Source organism: Stenella coeruleoalba, assembly GCF_951394435.1.
Source record: "Stenella coeruleoalba genome assembly, chromosome: 3".
Lineage (NCBI taxonomy): Eukaryota > Metazoa > Chordata > Mammalia > Artiodactyla > Delphinidae > Stenella > Stenella coeruleoalba.
In genome coordinates this window covers 5,766,499-5,786,751 of record NC_137148.1, presented here as the reverse complement: position 1 = coordinate 5,786,751, position 20,253 = coordinate 5,766,499, and the positions used below count along the sequence as shown (strand labels likewise).

General features: G+C 54.3%; 1 protein-coding gene across 2 annotated transcripts in view; it reads right to left on the bottom strand.

Moving 5' to 3' along the window:
• Nucleotides 1-19,729, bottom strand: part of TENT4A (terminal nucleotidyltransferase 4A) — a 45,341-nt gene extending 25,612 nt beyond the window's left edge. For both annotated transcript variants that reach the window (XM_079917198.1, XM_079917199.1), the window contains exon 1: nucleotides 18,568-19,729. In XM_079917198.1, coding sequence (XP_079773324.1) covers nucleotides 18,568-19,280 — 713 coding nt within the window. In that variant the 5' untranslated portion in view covers nucleotides 19,281-19,729. The remainder of the gene's footprint in view (nucleotides 1-18,567) is intronic.
• Between the last annotated feature and the right edge of the window lie 524 nt (nucleotides 19,730-20,253).

The window sequence follows — 20,253 nt, the reverse complement described above, 5'->3', positions numbered from 1 at the left end:
TTATGAAATCCAACTCAATGAGCTTTTTTAAAGAGCAAACGATGGATTGTTAAGTTAGAGAACCAAACTATCTACTTTCATAGCTAATAAAGCTATTCATGAAAAGAGATGACCCATTTCAGGAGGATGATATTCGATTTCAGAAGCTGGGATGGCAGGGTTGCAAGGTCCCTGACTGTCTAAATCTGAACGGAAGCCGGGAAGGCTGGCTGGTTCTGCAGGGGTTACCCACTGCCGGCTTTTCCCTGCCTCCTGGCCTGGGAGTCTCGGTGTCCAGCCCCAGGCACAGCTGCTCCCTCTCCCATTCCCAGCCCAGCGCCACCTGCAGGTTGTTCCACGGTGACGTCTCTGTACGCAAACAAGGAGGACAGGCAGATGCACTACAGCAGGAAAGAGACACGATGACACAAGGGACCAGAAGCGAGGACAGTGAAGTACATTTAAAATAAAACAGTGTGGACAGAAAAGGGGCAAAGCTAACAGGCCAAGCAGTTACTGACGCGGGTCTGCAAGGGGGAAGCACAGAGGCTTGCCTGTTCCCCTAGATCTGAAATCCCCACAGCTTTTTCTAAGGAAAGCCACGGTCAGAGGTCAGATTTCATTCACTGCTTTAAAGAACAGAAGAGCCAGATGAATGAACGCAACCTCCTCCAACGTGGTTACGAGACGTGTCAGCACCCAGTCCTGTAGGTAAGAGCTGTGCTCTCAAGTATTAACTCATCCAACTCTCCCAGCCCACCGTCCCCAGGGCCCCGCCCTACTGCTGCCCTGAGTCACGCCTCCCCTCCACACCCTCCAGGAACCTGCTCAACTCCAAGTGCTTGTGGAAAACCAGGGTTTTTGATTACAATGTAAAATGCCACAGAAAACACTAGAAACTCACTTCAACTGTTAATTTATTCTCTCCCTCTCCCACTCCTTCCAAGTCTTCTTAAAACCCTCAAAAGCCTTGAAAAGCCAGCGGTTTCTCAGAAGCTGGAGCTCCCTCCCCTCAGCTCCACAGTGCTCACTGTCTGCATTTTTGCCAAAAGCAACGGCTTGGGGAAAGTATTTGGAGTTATAACTACTGGAGTTTTACGGTAGATTTTCAAGCCCACATGGATGCACTTACACTAAGACAGCGGAGTCCGAGCGCCCCGGGGGCCCAGGCGGCCCGAGTTAGCAGCTGCCTCTCCACCAGCTGCAAAGAAGGGCTCTGCTGGGCAGCGACCAGTGAGACCTGCAGCGAGTGACTGAATCACTTCTATTTTGGGGATGGACGATCCTTTTTTTTTTTTTTTTTTTTTTTGCGGTACGCAGGCCTCTCACTGTTGTGGCCTCTCCCGTTGCAGAGCACAGGCTCCGGACACGCAGGCTCAGCGGCCATGGCTCACGGGCCCAGCCGCTCCGCGGCATGTGGGATCTTCCTGGACCGGGGCACGAACCCGCATCCCCTGCATCGGCAGGCAGACTCTCAACCACTGCGCCACCAGGAAAGCCCAGATGATCCTTTTTAAAACTCCCATTTCCTGACACAGTTAATGAGCTAATTATAAATCATTTTATTTATTTTTAATTATGTTACAGGCCAATTAATGTCTGTACCACTATTTAGAAAGTCTTGAATCAGACCTTCAAAGGTTGTTTATAATCTAAGCTCAAAAGTGTGAGGAAGCTGACTGAAACTGCAAAGCAGAAAGCCTGTGTGTTTCCAGAGCGTTCCTTCCAGCGGCCCCATCAGCCTGCCCGCGGGGTCTGCACCTCAGCTTCTCTCCGCTCCTGCAGCGCCCCACCTGTGCACAGCTCCTTCTCTAGAGGGAGAGCGCCTCTAAAGAGACTCTAAAATGTTAACGGGACAGGGAGGCCCTCAGAGAAGCTGCTGCACAGGGCGGGCCTGAGAGCTGAGTGACAGACAAGAGGTGGCAGCGGCAGCCGGGCTGGGGGCACTACTGCACCCGGCCCAGGCCACGGCCAGCCCAGGAAAGAAAGGGCTCAGACCCACAAAAGAGCCGGGACAGCTGGAGCAACCTAGAGGGAAGCACCCCACCCACGCGGTACGTCCTCAACCCATCATGGGCAAGAACGACCAGTGGGCCTCAGCCCCCAACACTGGTGTCCTACGGAACCCACAGTGCACTCCAGGACCCCCAATCTGGAGGAGCTCACGGCCGGGAGGGCCGCTGGGACACAGGGGTGCCAAGAAGGCACCTGGCTGGGCCCCGTGCACTGCTTCAGGCCACCGGCCACGCAGCCTCGCCGGACAGCCACAGCACAGATCCCTGCAGGCCACGGTGCTCAGAGGGAACCGCCAAGTCTGAAAGCAGGATGGCCCGGCCTTGCTCGCTAGCTCCAGTACCTGGATCATTTTTGAGATGAAAACAGCTATATCCTCTGTCCTAATTTCCAGAGACGCTTACCCTCGTGAAGGTGAGCCAGATAATCTTTTGGGAAGCAGTATGTGTGAGAGCCTGAGAAGATGACTACCCTGAGATACTAACAACACCATCCATATTACCAGCATTTTCGTTAGTCTCCCAAATAGTCCTTGAGGCAAGTATTATTCAATATTTTCTCCATTTTACAGATTTTAAGATTTTACAGATTTTAAGAAAACTATTCATTAGACAGATGGTAAATGGCCCAAGATTCCACGACCAGGACTCAAACCCAGAGCTGTGCAGCTCTCGATCTTGACGTTCAGCCACAGGGCTGTGAAGCCACACTCAGGAAGTGGCCCAACATACAGAAGCATGCAGACATATGCACTACGGGCTGTCTGCAAAAAGTGAAAAGTTGTAAACATCTCTCCCTAGTTATTTAGGAAATAATATACATCAATTCCATCTTTAAAAATTGTTTAAAAGAGTTTTTTTTTTTTTTTTTTTTGTGGGCCTCTCACTGTTGCGGCCTCTCCCACTGCAGAGCACAGGCTCCGGACGCGCAGGCTCAGCGGCCATGGCTCACGGGCCCAGCCGCTCCGCGGCATGTGGGATCTTCCCGGACCGGGGCACGAACCCGTGTGCCCCGCATCGGCAGGCGGCCTCTCAACCACTGCGCCACCATGGAAGCCCTAAAAGAGCTTTTTAAGACAGGAGGAATCACTTATCTAGAGTTAGAATTTAAACAAACATACAAAAATGATACATTTAGGGCTTCCCTGGTGGCGCAGTGGTTGAGAGTCCGCCTGCCGAGGCAGGGGGTGCGGGTTCGTGCCCCGGTCCGGGAAGATCCCACATGCCGCGGAGCGGCTGGGCCCGTGAGCCATGGCCGCTGAGCCTGCGCGTCCGGAGCCTGTGCTCTGCAGTGGGAGAGGCCGCAACAGTGAGAGGCCCGGGTACCGTAAAAAAAAAAAAAAAAAAAAAAAGACACATTTAAAGTAGCATTAAAAGTAAGAGAGACATATGCTTTGTTAAGAACAGAAAAGTGTTAACAACAGGAAAATTATGGGTAGTTTCCTTTCTGTATTTTCCAAGTTTCTTCAGTAAGTACTTTAGTGCTTTTATAATCACAGCCAAGAAAAAGTGTCATCACGTCAGCTTTACTGACACTGACTTTACTCCAAAGATCAAAGGGCAGACATCGCTGTGCTTAAGTCTTCTTTGAGACTGGCTGTCTTTGGCCTTTACATTAAGGCCAAACCCGCGTGGGCTTTCCCTTTGGCTCGGCCCATGCCCGGCACCCTGGGGGCCAAGGAACTACTCGTGTGACTCTGCTCAGCTCCAAGGTCCAGCAAGGCTAAAGGCCCCTTCACCCCTAAAGTTCTGGTCCTAGTGCCACCCCAAGTCACTGGTTTAGCATACACGCCCCCCCTCAAAAGACAGGGCTCCTGAAAAAGCTAGCCTACAATCCCAGAAAAACCCCTGCAGATGTAGATGACTGAACCCAGAGACCTGTGAGGAAGGGGGTGTTCTCTCAAGTACCCCAACCCTCTCTGGCCACACCACACCAGGGACAGCTAACGGGCTTCCCCACTGTCCCAGCGCCCATTGACGGCACTGCTGTCAGACAGCTGTGTTGAGTAGGATTCTGAGGCTATATTCAGACTTAGAAACTTAAAATTCATTAGTGGTACTATCCTACCAGTATTCTTATGATGATGATAAGTAACTGACACGTACCACCTGCCTGCTCTGTCCAGTCAGCGTACGACACGCTTCACGAGGATGATCCTGAGAACCACCACCACCTCCCGTCTTACAGATGCTCAGAGGCTGGACAACCAGCCTGAGCCTCACGTCTGGTGTGAGACTTCCTGGCACAAACCTCTACAGTGTGTCTGTGCTCACGCTGCTCAGAGTGCGCCCCGGAGCTCCACACCCCATCGACTGCCCCTCCCAACTGCCTCCTGCAGACTTCTGGGGCCTCAGCTCCACTTCCACGGCGCTAGCTGCTCCCTCCCTGGCCCTGACCCCTCGGTGGTGATGCTAGATGACGCTAGACGGTGATGCCAGGTGATGCGAGACGTGTGCAGCCTCTCCCCAAGACACTGTCCTGGCGGGATAAGTCATCCCAATGACCCTCAGGACAGGAGAGCCCATGTGTGTAACGCACCTGACGGAGGGCATGCCAATCACCTTCCACGTCACCAAGAGTGGCAAAGCACTCGTTAAGCCTGTGTCCAGTCCCGTGCGGCCTGCAGATGTGACCAGAGTGGGCGCTCGTCATCGCCAGGTGCCAGTGCGCATGGCCACACGAAAGCCAGGTCTCTCCACACACCCGAGTGTCAGCATATCTGAGCGTCTGCTATAATTAAAGCTACTTAACGTCCCTGTATCCAATATTTGCATATATATCAAAGCTTGATCTACAGTATTAGAAAAATAAAAACATAACTTTTAATTATCAAATGTTTACTTTTCACTCAATCAGCAGGAATGTCTCCATCCAGTGTAAAGGAGGCCGTAAATCATTTGTACCAATTCTGCTCAGCATGAACTAGGCGTGTCTACCTCTTCAAGTCTCAGGAGACAGGCCAGGCTCCAGGGTTCTGGCTCAAGATGGCAGGAAGAGCACACATCAACCTCCCAAGACCCCACCATGATGACCAGAAAAAAATGTTAAGAAAAAGGACAACACAACAGCACTGGAAAACTAGCAAAAATAGAAAGGCAGGGAGGAAGGGAGGGCAAAGCAAAGAACTTAACGGATCCAAAGGTTTAAGTCAATATTGAAGTACAGAAAGCAGACGCAAGTCATCACTGCACAGTTATTTACCGCCAACCCACGATGGACCAGGTGGTGCTCTGACACAGGCTATAGAGTGAGCAAGACAGAATCAGTAAGTCCCCCATGCTTGCTGAGCTGGGTTAGAGGCACGGAGAAGGGGGCAAAGTAAATAACCAAGATCAACCCCAAGTATAAGCACACTACGCCGAGATTCCAAATGGTGGCCACGGCTGTCTTTATGGCTACTTTAAATCGTATGGTCAGGGACGGCCTCCCAAAGAGCTGATACTGGAGCCAAGACAGAAGGGCAAGAGGCAGCCAGATGTGCAAAGATCAGGGGACGAACCTGGAGGCCCTGAGAGGAAGTCAGCAGGGCCTAGAGGACAGGGGAAGCCTGAGCGAAGGCTGCAGAAGACCCAGCAGCGAGGGTCTTCTGTTCCCCGGGCTGACTTCAGAGCACACGACACCAGGCTTCTGAGGACCCCGAGGCCATGAAAGGACCGGGCCAGATGAGCTGGGCCCTAAGAGGCTGAACTAATTCAGAGAACAGACTTCAGGCCCCCAACAAGGTGGCCCACGGACTCGCCCCAAGACTCGACTCTCCACATGGGGGCCGACGGGTCCCAGAAGGTCGGCCAAAGACACAGCAGCCCCTCAAACCTGCAGCCTGACCTGAGAGGGAAAGTTCTAGGGGATGTCGGAGGGCTCAGAACACCCTCAGGTCGCATCAGCAGAGATGGCAACCCATGAACGTGGCACAGCAAACAAAGAGGAAGAGAAAGGGGCCCAGGACATCATGAGAACAAGGACCCCAGTGTGGGAGCAGACGCCAGCCGGGATCAGGAAAACCCACTCCCACGCTTCGTGCTACAGAAAACCTCAGTGAGACCGTGGTCGTAAACACAGGGTGAAAAGGGGGCAAGGAGCTGCAGGAGAGGACAGCAAAGCCACTGTGCCAACACCTGAGAAGGGCCCGTTTAAGGAAGACGGACAGAGAGGAAAAGAGAGTCAAGCCGTCCACGTGGAAAAGGTGGAAGATGAAACCAGGGCCGCGCCGAAGGCCCGACAGGGGACCAGCCCCTGAGGTCAAGGCAGAGCCCGGCCTGCGGGTGGAAGGGCAGTTGCGGTCCAGGAAGGGCTGATGCAGGGCCAACGCTGCGGAAAGGACCAGGTGAGCACAAGAGGAAGGCGCGGCCAGGCAGGCATCCAGAAGAAACCACCTCCCTGAAGCGGGATCAGTCCCGCCCCAGATCTCTGACAACATTCGCAGCCAGAGACATCGGGGAGCATGCCAAGGTCGTGAAGCGGGGACCCTGTTCTCCAGGCACCCAGCAGGCTTCGGGGAACGCGGAGCACATGAGCTCTCCTGTACAAACTCGACTCCCAGCACGCAGCACAGACGGAACGCAGCAGGGCCGCATGGACCCGTGGAGCGGGCTGAGGGCTACCAGGCCGGGCCGGTCAGAGTGGAGTGAAGGGCTGTGCACAGAGCCCATCCCGCAGGGGGGCCAGGCAGTACGGCCCTTGGAGCCCTGCCGAAGATGTCCATCAGAACGTGGAAAGCTGCCGGCGTCCCGGTGAGAGCCTGGCACACAGCATGAAGTCTACGCAAAGACAGAACCCAGACTAATCAACTGCAAACTGTAGTGTTCAGGGCCAAGGCAGGATGGCAGGATCCGCTACGAAACCCTGAGGGACCCTCAGCTGCTCTGGGCTTCAGTCTCCTCATGTGAAACATGAGGATGCTGATGGTGCCCCCTCACGTGGCACTGTCAGGAGGATTTAATGAATACAGACAAAGTATTTAGAATGGGGTCTAGCACTCAGTAAGAGCTCAACAAATGGTAGTGATCATAATTGCAGAACAAAATACAAATGCCTAACTCATGGTGGCAGACAAACAACATAATGCAAATCAGGAGCTGGGCGGCTACATAAAGGGTTGTCTTAGTCTGCTTGGGCTGCTGCAAAGGGATACCACAGACTGGGCGCCTGAAACAACAGACATTTAAGTCTCACAGTTCTGGAAGCTGGAAGTTCAAGATCCAGGTGCCAGCAAGGCCGGGTTATGCGGAGGGCCCTCTTCCTGGCTCGCAGACTGCCGACTTCTCAATGTGCCCTCACATGGTGGAGAGGGAACGAGTGAACTCTCTGGTCTTTCTCATAAGGGCACTAATCCCATGATGAGGCCCCACCCATGACCTCACCTAAACCCATCACCTCCCAAAGGCCGCACCTCCTAATGCCACCACATTGTGGCTTCAACCTACGATCTGAGTGGAGACAACTCAGTCCATAGCAAGGGCTAACATCGCTAACCTACATGGCAGCAGACAAACTGAAGTGATTTCATTAAAACTTTAACTTTTCTTTGCACTTAGCCACATAAGGTTTTTAATCTTCTTTATATTCTTAGTCTCAGCAACATCTCTTAGAAACTATTATTTCTTTTTGAAGTTGAACATTACTTTCGCTTTCAAGCAAAATTAATAGTTTAGTAAATTGTATTTAAGGAGAACATAAATTGTAATAGAAGTATTTCTGTTGATCAATGCATGTGTCTGTCCATACAGGGCTTAGAGAGATGCCTACAATGGCAGTCACCTAATGGGTCCATGGTTATTTCTGGGTGGTGGGGTTGAGTGATTTTTAAAGCTTTCTGCTTTTTACCGAAAAATACACATAAATCTGTTTTATAAAAACAATATCATTATTTAAAAATCAGCATAAAGCACAGTCCAAATCAGTCTCTCATTTTAAAGCAACGAGCAAACAGAACCATAGAGGCACGGTGTCACGCAGAGCCGTGCTGTCACCGGTTCATAAAGGAGCCACTGGAGAGCCGCAGGGTGATAGACCAGGGCCTGCTGCTGGCTCTGCAGGAAGCTACTCAGATTCCTCTTGGGTCCATCTGCGGGGTGCCCGAGAGATGTACAGGGATGGGGCGGAGCTTCATGATGTCGTGTGCTACCCCTCCTGAGAAGCCAGTAGTCATTTCTCTTGACCTAGACACTGGAACTCAACGTAAGCAAGTGTTTTCTTCCTATTGTTATTCCTCTTTGGACAATCCCCTCTTTGCTCCGAGGGTCCAGCAGTTAAGAAGACGGGCTGTGGCATCAGACTGCCTGTGCTCCCGTGCCAGCTCTGCACCTATGGGCAGTGTGAGCCTCACACCCTCTCCCACACCACCCCCTGCTACACAGTAAGGAGACAAGAGCCCCTCCCTCTCCTGGGAAGGGCGAGGGCTCAGTAGGGCCAGCGACGATTAACACCATGACAAGTACTGAGGACCATTCACCTGATGGGAGCAGAGGAAAAGGTGAAGCATCCAGCTGCTACGGAAGGCTCCGGAACACTGAGCCGTCTTCCCAGCCCAGCTTTTTACTTACTTCCTAGGGGCTTACTCTGATCCCAAGAGGCCCTTTTTACTCTTACCAATTTTGCAAGCTTCCCTTCATTCCAGGCCTTAGCCTATGACAATTCTCACAGGTCCCCATTCTTTGGAATTTGGTCTCAGTTCTATACTCTTATTTCTATCCATCATATTGTACTTAGGTTTTGTTCGTCTGTCTCTTGTGAGGCAGTCTTCGAGAGAGGCACCGACTCTTTAGACAGATTCCTCACCCACGTTTTTACAGGAGATAATTTCTAACAACACTTCAGAATTTCTTTGCATTTCACAAGCCTCTTTTCTATTTCAGTCATTTCAGAGTTATACTTCAATTTTTTGATCCGTTTGCTTACGTTTAGAAAAGACGCCAGTAACCAAAATCCTCCTTACTGCGTGGCGCTAAGCCCCCCGCGCCCCTGCCAGTTCACCAAGTTCCTGCTTCTGGCTCTTTTCTCTGGGGGCACCAACCCCTTCCTGGGAGGCACCAGTGAACACAGGGGCTTTCTTGTCAAGCAGGCCTGCGCTGAGGCGCCCGTTCTTTTACCTTCTAGTAGCACCCTGGGCGAGATGCTTCTTCATCTACCAAGACTTAAAACGAGTTACTGTCCGGGGGAATTGGAAGAAAGCAGGATCTGCAGCGAAGGCAGCGCCTGACACCAAGGAGGAAGTCGGCAAACGCTCGCCAGTCCTTTTTCTCGGCCTTTCCACTGTCTTCCAGAAAAACACAAGCCAACGATTCATCGGATGCTTCGTTTTTCATAAAGTGTAACTTCTAAGAATAACCCAGATGGCAGGAGCCCTGCTGCCTCCACCACGACTGCCCCCAGGCAGCTTCGGACGTCTGGGGGAAGCAGGAACTCCTTGTACTACAGCACCAGGATGGGCTTCTGGTTCCCCAGCGCTCCCCCACCCATCTCCCGCATCTCTGTCATTGGTCACCTGACTGGCAAAGTCCTTATGGGAGGACCTGGGCCCCCTCCCCCCGTCTGCTCTCTCTAGGAAGGCAGAAAAGCAAATGGCCCTCAGCAGACACACGAAAGCCAGGTCTGCAGAGCAAGCTGCTAGTTTCCATTCCCGCGTCTTGGGGGCGGCTCCTTCGTTTCAGGAACTTCGTTTAAGCTCTTCATTTAAGAACTATTTGCAGCTCCCCAATGTCAGAGCTAGACTGACATTTCCACATGCAGCACCTTTGGCCAGATCACATTAGCCTGTCTAGGCTTTGCTTTTCTGTCTCCAAAGCAAGAGAAAAACTACCCGTTTCATGGGCCTGCTCTGAGAACTCAGGGAGGAACCTCGTGCAGAGGGCCGACCCCATGCTGGAGTCCCTGTGCTCTGCTGCTGCTGCCCAAGGACACTGCCCGGTGGGAAGAGGCTGGATTATGTCATTAGCCCGTGTGCACAGGTGCAGAGAACCACCACCTGCCTGCTGGACCAGACACCCCAAGCCGTAGGAACCCATCTTATACTTCATGTGTCACTGAAACAGCAGCCCTCTGAGAAGGATCTACACTAGAAACGCAGAAACAATTCCTGGAGCTTTGCAGCGGCGACTCGCTGAGTAGCGCAGCTTTCACTGCTGTTGGAGTTTGGATTTATTCAGGCAGCAGTTCCTGAGTCAAGTAAGGAATCTAAAGTTACTGCAGTTCGGTGCTGTCCAAACATAAGACCATTTAAATTTCAACTAAAATTAAAAACAATTAAACTCCAGTTCCTCAGTCCCATCAGTCCCATTTCAAGTGCTCAGTGGTCACACGTGGCCAGCGACTACTATACTGGGCAGCACAGAACTAGAGCCCCCCCCATCCTCACAGAATGTTCCACAGATGGTGCTGTTCTAGTTCTGACCTTCCCAGGCCCTCGCTCTTGCTTCCTGCACTATACACAGAGCACGTGCTAAAAGCTGCAAAGAGCTCAGAGAAATAGGATAACATCCACTCCTTCCACGCTGCAGAGGACAAGACCAAAACCCCAAACAACGCTAAGCAAGTTACACAGCGCAGCACACACACACCTGATAAATACATCAGGAAAACCCTGAAAGCTCTGGGAAGACAAGATTCTTCCTTAAAAATCTAGAGGACACACGACTCAGGCATTGTTTAGATTTTTAAAAATAGAAAAGTTTGCCTTGGCTCAAAAGGAGAAAGCATTTCCACGCATCAGGTGGGTCTGTCTCCAGCTGTGCCCGCTGCCTGCCCTGAGGACACCAACTGCAAGTCTTCAGCAGTCTCTCCAAGAGAAAAGTTTTGGCCTGAGAGGGAAAGTTCTCCGTATCCGGTTGGCAACAAGAAGTTTGGTTTCCATTTCTTTAGAGAAGAGAGGAGAAAAGGAAAGGCGCAGCCCTCCTAGTTCCCCCACGTGACCACTCACACAGCGAGCCCACGTCTCCTTTCTCTAATAAGCCCTGCAAGGGCAATGGGGCAGGCCCTGCTCCACGGGTGGGACGCTGAGGCTCAGAAGTGAGAACCCTCGATGAAGACAGCCATGTCCAGACCCAGGAGCCAGGCTACCCGAGATGCAGGCTAGCCGGCAAGCTCAAGGCCTCGCACATGCTTCCCGATGCTAAAGGGATGGAAGAAAAACAAACGCACAAGTAGTTCGATTTTTCATTTCCCTTTAACTACTAGCATTCTAGCCATTCCTTCAGATTCCCAGGATTCCAGAAACGTTAAGATCACCTGAAATCTCTTTCAAACATGAAAAGATATAAACTACCTACATCCACATGTTATCACTCAGGAAATTAACTCTGATCTCAAACCACAGAGAGCTTAAATGATTGTTCGGAGCAGCTGATTTGGGAACTAAAAAAGAGCACAAACCCACAATAAAAAGGCACGGTGCTGATCATCAAAGCCACTCCCCACCAGGGGGAACCTCAGAGCCCTCAGTCAAGTCCACCCTGTCGGTGCAGAGAAGGACAAACTTCAGAGCCGAGCCTCGCTGGCCAGGGCGGGGCCCAGCCTCCGTCCGCTCCCACCAGCAAAGGGAACACAGGCCTTGGAAGCCCAGGCCACGTGCGTGCGAACAGGTGACAGGACGCTCACCAGGTACCAAGTTTTCTAACTTTTCATGTCAGGTATTAATTTTATAGTAAGAAAAAGACCAGTTGGAACTAAATGGAGATGCCCTTCTAACGGAGAATAGAATTTTTGTTGAATGTTTTGTTTTCACGTTCTGTCACAAGGCATAAAACTGATTTAACCGCACTCTTCAGGAAGGCAGGCAGATACACTGCAAGAGATTTCACTTCATTCTGCATTTAAATAACTTCAGAGTTGGCAATCAAGTCTGCAGAAATTCTAAGACAAACAGCAAAAGTTATTTTTAGCATTTGGTTTATTTAAACTCTGCAGACTGGCCGCACCTCACTTGCCCCTCTAAGCTGCCAGCGTCCTTCTCTCTTCCTTTCCTTCTTTCATTCACTCACTCACCAGACACTTACTCAGCAGCGGCTTGGTGCATGCTTGGCACTGGGAATGCAGGCTAGGCCGCAGCCCATCCTCCCCCGAAGAGACCCAGCAGAGCAGGGGTCAGTTTTTAAGAGTAGTGGTGACTCCACAGAAAGGGACAGAGCTCTGAGGTGGGGCTTCTGGGCAGGACACCACTCCCACTAACCTGCGCTGCAGAGTCTTCTGCAAAGCAAGGATGGACTGTGGGGATCCATGTACTGACTACGGAGGCGACTTGGGTGAGTCACCGACCTTCCTCCCCCAGCACAGGAACGGCACCTTTCCTAAGCTGACCAGTGCAGGATACCTCACAAACGGGACTTTTCAATCACTGTAATTTCCGTATGTTCATCCCCATGGCTTTCACATAACCTCTTCTCAGATGACATATTTTAAGAACAGTCCACGTGAGAAAGGCACAGAAAGGCACTCGCAGCTATGATCACTCTGGCTGTCCCTGAGTTCAGGGGTGACAACCAAGCCAGAGGACAGACAATCTGCAAGAGTCATCGTGATGGGCTGGAGTCCAGTCAAAGGAGAGAAGTGTTGGAAGAGAAAAACACAACCTGTGTTCCCACAGCATAGAAGTCTACGTATGAGAGAACACCTGCACGCGCAGCAGGCAGCCCCCAGAAGATTCTGTACCCTGACCCCCAGCACCTGCGGCCGTGATGAAATTGTCACTGCTCCTGTGATTATGCTGTATGACTACGTGCCCTAAACACAGACAGTCACTTGGGTGGACCTGACCCAACTCCATGAGTCCTTAATGCAGAAGGCTTCCTTCAGCTGGCAGCGCCATCTAGAGATTCAAAGCCCTGAGGTGGGTTTGAAGATGGAAGGGCCTCGAGCCAAAGGATGCAGGTGGCTTAAAGGAGCTGAGAGAGGCCCCAGCGGGCATCCAGCAAGAAATCAGGGGCCTCAGTCCTGTAACTGCAAGGAATGGAATCATGCCAATGACAGGAGTGAGCTCACAGGAGGACCCTGAGCCCCGGCAGAGAACACAGTGGGCAGCCCCGAGACTTCAGCCAGCGGGGTGCCTGCGCAGAGAACCCAGCCCCCAGCGCCAGCCTCTGACCCACAGAACCTGTGAGACATCAATGAGTGCTGCTGTAAAGCCACTGAGCCTGTGGACATTTGTTACACAGCAGCAGCAAATCAGTGCAGCATGGAAATCCTAGCATAAGATATTTCCTTTTTAGTGCAAATCCCAAGTCACTGGGGAGAGGCACCTGTGAGCACCTCACTGGGAGGCTCGTTCGTACTGGGGGCAGATGTCTGGGGCACCTGTCTCGACTACCGAGACCACCCACCTACCCTTCCTCGGGTGCCACGCCCACTCAGCAGCCTTCTGAGAGGAGAAATCCCTGACAAGCTGACCAGAGTCTTCTAGGCAGGCCTCTGCACAGCTGTGCTGGCCAGTGGCAATCTCCAGGTGACGCCGTGGCTTATGACAACCTCCTGTGACTCCAGTGAGAGATCCAGTCACCCCTCCCCGGTGACCCTGCCTTCTGGCTGTACCATCAAAATCAGGTTTCTGAATCTGAACATCACAGGTTTTTGTTTGTTTACTACAACCCTCTTCTACTTCACAACCCAAAACCCAAATCTTAAACCATAATGACCTAACCGTGGCGCACAAATCCTTATTTTCCAAGGATGACTGTTATCTCTCCTTCTATTTACATGAATCCATTTAAAATGGGGGCCAAAATTTCATATTAAACAGCGACCAAAAGAAGGTCTGAGACTTTACTTTGAAAAACAGATCTTAAACTCTGAAAAACTTGTTTACTTTAAAACACTTAAAAATACGTTTAGGAGCAATCAAGTCACAACCACGTGTCACATCTAAGAGGCCACAATGGCACTGCCTTGGCACTGCTTTTCCATCCAGAGCTCACAGCAGCAGGACGTCCGCTTTATCCCACCCTGACCTCCACAGCAGGAGCAGTCGGGAGGCCATTCTTTACAAGATCATTCAAGGGCCCACTTTTCAGAGGACTCCTCATATCCTGACCCTCCACTTCCAGAGCTCCGTCCCGCCCCTCCCCCTCCCCCTCCTCCTCCCCCTCCTCGGCAGCCCGGCCTCCGAGCGTCAGCTGTGCTGGCTTTGCCTGTCCTCCTTTACCAGCACCCAGGCATCCCTTTCCCCGACTGTCACAGCCACCATCTTGTGCTGGTTTTTCAATTTCACTTTGCAGAGAGACTGGCCGTGGCGCGAGGGGCAGGGACAAGGATGCAACTTTCACGCGGGGAGGAGTGTCCGAGCAGGAGCTAATTTCATGAACGGTCAGTGCAGCAGCAAACTAGTGCCCAGGGCGTCACCCTCAGGGCCTCCAAGGATAATCACTCAGAAAACAAGGCCCACGTGTGCCACCATCTCACAATAACCATTCCTGTGCATCCCTGGACGTCTGCAGGAAGACATGAGAATGAGACAAAGGCAACAAGAGTGGTGACAGCCATGGCCCATGGCGGGTCCTGCTGGCCCTTCACCTGTGCCCTCCCACTGGTCCCCTAAGGACGAGGCGTGGGAGACCATTCGTTGGACTGTAGGTAGTGCCACGTCAGGCTGGAGGCACAGAGGGAGAGAGGAGGGATCCTGAATCTTCTCCAGGCACTGACTCGGGAGAAAGGGGAAAAGAGAACATGTGTGGAGTTAGAAAGAACCCAGGCCGGGGCCCAGCAGGGCACGCTGGCCTCTCCTCTGAAACAACATCTGTCGGCTTCTCACAAACTTCAGGCTAAGTGAATTTTCTCTGAAGGAACAGAAGATGTTAAAAAAATGAAATACTGTCAAGGGACCTGCAGGGAGGGTGCTGCGTGTGACTCTGCACACTGCGGGCAGGCTCAGAGGACAAACGCTGAACCTAAGCCAGGGCAGGGCCCGGACTGCAGGCATCCGCCAGGGCGCTGGGTTCTCTCCCATTCCAGGATCTCCTTCCTGGGGGTCTGCAGGCACCAGGAAGGATGCGGCAGAGTATCTGAGGTCCACGCTCCCACTCTCACTTATGCAGGGCTTCTCTTTACCTTTGATCTGGGAAGGTTTCTGAAGCTGTTGAGACTGACCCAGGCAAAGTCACAAAATACTGCTGGGTCAGGAGACAAGGGCCAGAGAGAGTGGCGGCAGCCAGAGGCCGGGACACATGCTCAGGGTCAGTCTCAAGACTGAGAGCTCAACCAAGGAAACTGACTAAGAACTAGAACCAGCAGCAGCTCCAAAACAAGAATTTGACCTTCTCCACTCTGAAGGTTCTCGCACTAATTCCTGTGCACTTTCACCTGCTTTTTCTTCCTCTTAGGATGCAAACAGGTTGGCCACCTTACAAGGCGGCCGCCAGGCAAAGTTCCCAAGGGCAGAAACCCCCCCAATAAAGAAGGGATGGTGCCAGCTGCTACATGGGCTACCAGGCAAAGGCCCAGTGGGGTTCAGCTGATGCTACTCACACCCCCCCACCACCAGCAACTGCTTGCCCTTTCTTGAGGACTGCAGACACCGTCTTTCCAGAAATGCTGTCCTGAGACTAGATGGGCTGAGCAACATCTCATCAACAAGATTTTTTTCTGCTGGCTGGCCTAGGCGATCTCTTATCTCAGTTCTTTCCCTGTCTAAGCCACAAGTGAGGGACCTTCTGGTGGCCTTCCTCATCACTCTGGGTAGGCTGGCAGCCTGAAGAAAGTTCCAGACACAGCTATCTCTTGATACCAAAAAGTCAGTTGGAGAAGCCCAGCAGGACCGTGGCAATGTCTTTTCACGAAGGACGACGCCTCCCTCTGGGGCACTCTTCCTCCGCTCCGCCCTTCTAGATGGGCAGTCCGCTAGGATTCAGAGCAGCGAGCCAAGCACAGGGGATTCACCCTTCCAGGCAAGTGACAGGCAATCCTAGCAGACTCCTCCTCTAGGCAGGGATGGCAGAGAGTGGACAGGCCCAGGGCCACCCATAGAGGCGGGCAAGGAAGGGCAGCCAACACAGCCCGCCTATTTAGGTGGGCCAAAACACAGAACTCCTGGCCGCTTCGGAGCCCACTCTTCAGCCCTACACGACTTGGAGCCGACTTCTAACAGGCTGATGGGGGTGGAGGCGGGGGACCCTGACAGAGAGGGAGTGGAGACCCCAGGCAGGGCCCAGAGTGGCAGCACCCGGGAAGCAGGCCGGGTATCAGGCTTTGCCTCTAACCTAAGGGGGGCGAGGGAGGTGCCCGGGGGTGGGACCTGACCCAAGCTGCTGCCAGAGGAGAAAAGCCCACTGGCCGTGCCGGGAACGGTCCAAGGGGAGCAAGAAGGCGTGATGACCACCTCGGGGTTCATGAGCAACCTCACTAGAGACGACGACAGGCCACGTGACAGTGAGGAGGACAGGCAGAGAGAGACTGGACAGGCAGGGCTCATGGGCCCTAGATGTGGGCAACCCGGACTCAGGTTTCCAAGTCAGGGTCCTGAGGCTGTGTCTCCCATGCCGACCCCATCCCCAGATCCCAGGGCAGCACCTGGCAGGTAGTAGGCTCATTTATTAAGGAAAGCGACAGCAACCTATGTACTGAGGCGTACTAGAAACTATGGGTGAGGAAACAGCTTCCAGAGCCTGAGGAGTTTGCACAGGGGTATCACACTGGCACTGCTCGCAGCTCATGAGAGGAAGAAGCGGGACTCCAGACGGTCTGGGACCAAAAATGCTCTACAAGCAAAGACCACGCACCTTCTGTTTTCCAAGTGCTAAGACACAGAGTCAATTCCAGTTACAAGACAGGCTGGAAACCTACAGGTCCCCCAAAGAACTCTTACGTTTAACGCCATACATCAAGAAACTGTGTCCGGGACTTCCCTGGTGGCACAGTGGTTAAGAATCCGCCTGCCAATGCAGGGGACATGGGTTCGAGCCCTGGTCGGGGAAGCTCCCACATGCCCCGGAGCAACTAAGCCCGTGCGCCACCAACTACTGAGCCTGCGCTCTAGAGCCCGCGAGCCACAACTACTGAGCCAGCGTGCTGCAACTACTGAAGCCCACGTGCCTAGAGCCCGTGCTCCACAACAAGAGGAGCCACTGCAATGAGAAGCCCGCGCACCACAACGAAGAGTAGCCCCCGCTCGCCACAACTAGAGAAAGCCCACATGTAGCAATGAAGACCCAATGCAGCCCAAAAAATAAATAAATGAAAGAAAGAAAAGAAGAAAGGAAGAAACTGTGTCCCCACCACCTCTTCTTAGAAAGTTCTACAAGTAAGAACTGTAGAAAGAGAGGGAAGAGGAGTCTGGGCTCCTCCCTGGGGCTGAGTGCATGCTCAATGCTGCAAGGAATTTAAGAAAGTAATGCTTCCAACCCACACCAGGTGAAATGAGTTGCAGAACGCAGCTATTACTGTGTATCATACACTCTCTAAAGTAGTATCAACTTAAGTGTTTTACAACACACTTCAAAGCAGAATAAACAGACCTATGAAAAGAAAAAGTTACTTGAAGAGATAATTTCAATACCAAGCAATTGAGGAATTTCTAAGCCTCTAATGTTTTCCAACCCTAACACCCAGGAAAATCATTAGATGCCCTTTAAGTCAGCATGAGATTGTACAAGGAGAGTTTATGATTTAAGTCCTGAAATACCAACATAAAACCTACATACAGATATCTTGTTTCCAGTGCTCAGAAAAGGGCTGGGTAAGTAGCACTCACACCTGAGCAGCGTCACCTGGGACTGCTCCAACACCACACACACACACACACACACACACACACGCACGCACGCACACACACACACACACACACACACACACCCTCTTTTTCACCAGTCCTTGCGTCTGTAATTGCACTAACCCTAAAAGGAACTTCTAATCCCCTTTAGGCTGATGTGGAAATACGTGGAAGCAGAAGTGACGCTTTCCAGAGAATAAGTATTTGCTACAAACGTTTTTTTACTTTCTTTGAATGATACTAACTTGTTTAAAAAAAAATGCAGATGATGCTATTTGTCACTTTCGGCACAAAATTAAACCGTAACATTGAAACCCCCTCCCGAAAATGTAATTTTTAAATTCGCTGTTGGTTAAATTGTATCGTTACAAAAAACCTAATCCTCTTTCAAATGTATTTCCGCGGAGAAACAAAGTTAACATTTAACCAATGTTTACCTTCCACTTAATTCAAATTCCTGGCAATACTATAATTCTCTGCAAGGTAACAAACTCCACACCTATCTGCACCCCACTTTGACAAAAGGTCCCTAACCTGTCGGGGTGGGGTGGGAGGAGATGGAGAGAAAGTTAGGCGACCTCCTTTCCAGTTTCGCCAGGGAGAAAAGGAAAACATCTGCACAAATCGGACTCAACGGTCCCTCTCCTACACTGTTAGTGCAAGAATCCGGACATTTCACTCGTTTGTTAAGAGAAGTTTAAAATGGAAATAACAACCTCCCAGGGAGTTGGACGTTGGCCTCCAACATCCACCCTCGGGAGCCCGGATGGGGACCTCCGAGCTCCCGCGATGCTGCCCGGGGAGCCGCGCGGCGGGGTGGCGCGCCCGGCCGGGCCGGGATCCCCACGGGCGGGCGCCGCCCCCCACCCCGCCGCGCCGCGCGCACTCACCCCTGGATACCCGGGCTGTACGCGCGGCTCTTCCACGGCGTGCCGGGCCGCGGCGCCTGGGGCCCGGGGCCGCCTCCTCCGCTCAGCGCGGCCGCGCGGCTGCCGGACAGCAGATAGTTGAGGCCGTACGTGCTGGCCTTGTTCTCGCGTTTCCGGCGGCCCGGGTGGAACTGGTGCTGCGGCGGGGAGCCGGCGGGCGCGGGGCCGCGCGGCCCGGGGTGCCCGTTGGCCGCGCCGGGGCCGGTCGAAGGACCGTCGGCGAAGTGGAAGAAGGCGCCGCCGCGGCCTCCTCCCGCCCGACCGAGCGAGGCGCTGCTGGAGGACGACGAGGAGCAGCCGGGGCTCTCCGTGCCCGACTCGGCGTTGGACGAGGACGACGACGACGACGACAGAGACGGCGACTTGTGCAGGCGCCGGGCGCCCTCAGCCGCGGGCCCGAGCGCCGTCAGCAGTGCGGGGGGCAGCGCGGCGGGGCCAGGCGCGGGCGGCGGGGGCGACGCGGCGGGCAGCGCGGGCCCCGCCAGGCCGCCGCCGCCCAGCCCGGCCGTCCCCGCCGCGGCTGCCGTGTCCAGTGCCGGCGAGTTGAGGCAGAAGTAGGACGCGAAGCCCGAGCCGCCGCGGCCCACGCCCTGCGAGGTCTCCCAGATCTGCATCCACAGGGCATTGGCTGGCCCCTTCTGCTCGGGCTGGATCCAGGCCACGCGCGGATCCATCCACGCGCCGCCCCGCGGGCCCGCGCGCCCGTCCGCCCCGGCCCCGCCCCCGCCGCGCCCCGAGCCCCGGCCGCGCCGCGCACGGACGGACGGACGGGCCGCGCGCGGCCGGGCGGACGGACGGGCGGGCGGGCCTGCGCCGCGGCTCAGGCCGGCTCGCGGGCGGCGGCTCCCGTCGGGGTCCCGGCTCGCGGCGACCTGGAGGGGCCCGGGCAGGCCGCGGCGGGCTGCTCAGGCCTGTCGGGCTCCCTTCACGCGGCGCGGGGCGGGCGCGGGGGCCGCGGCGGCGGCGGCGTTCCACTCGGGCCGGCGGGAGAGGCCATCGGAGGGGGCGGGCGGCAGGGCCGAGGGGGCGGGCCCAGGCGCCGCGCAGCCCGGGACCCGCGGGAGGGCCGCCGCCGTGCGCCCGGCCCTCGGTCACGCTTGCGCCGCTCGCTCCGCGTTCCTGCAGCGGCGGCGGCGGCGGCGAAAAGACACTCTCAGCGGCGACAGGGCGCGGGGGAAGGAGGGGGCGCCGCCGCCTCCGCTCCAATGAGGGGCGGGGAGGGAGCGGGGCGGGGGCTGGCGGGGAGGAAGCGCGGCCGCCCTTGCCGGGACCGGAACGCCAGTGCGCACGCGCTGCCGATTTCAAATCCTCACTAGACACCGGCGCCTTGGTTACCACGCCTGCGTACTGGGGTTCTCCTCGGCGAGGGCCGGGGGGGAACGGGGGGGCGCGGGGGGCACCGCGACGGAAGGATACGCGACAGGGAGGGGCTGGAGGGGGGCGGCGACGGCGGCGGTTTCGTGGGCCTTTCTAGACCAAACTGGGCTGCGGTGGGGCACGGAGAAGCCGCGAGGCGGCGCGCAGTCCTCGGCCCGGCAGCGACCGACAGCCCCACCTCCCTCCGCCGCGCAAGGCTGAGGCGTGGAGACATGCGCGCTGGCCTTGGGGTACCGGCAGCCGCCTAGCCGCGCCGCGCGTGCGCAGGGA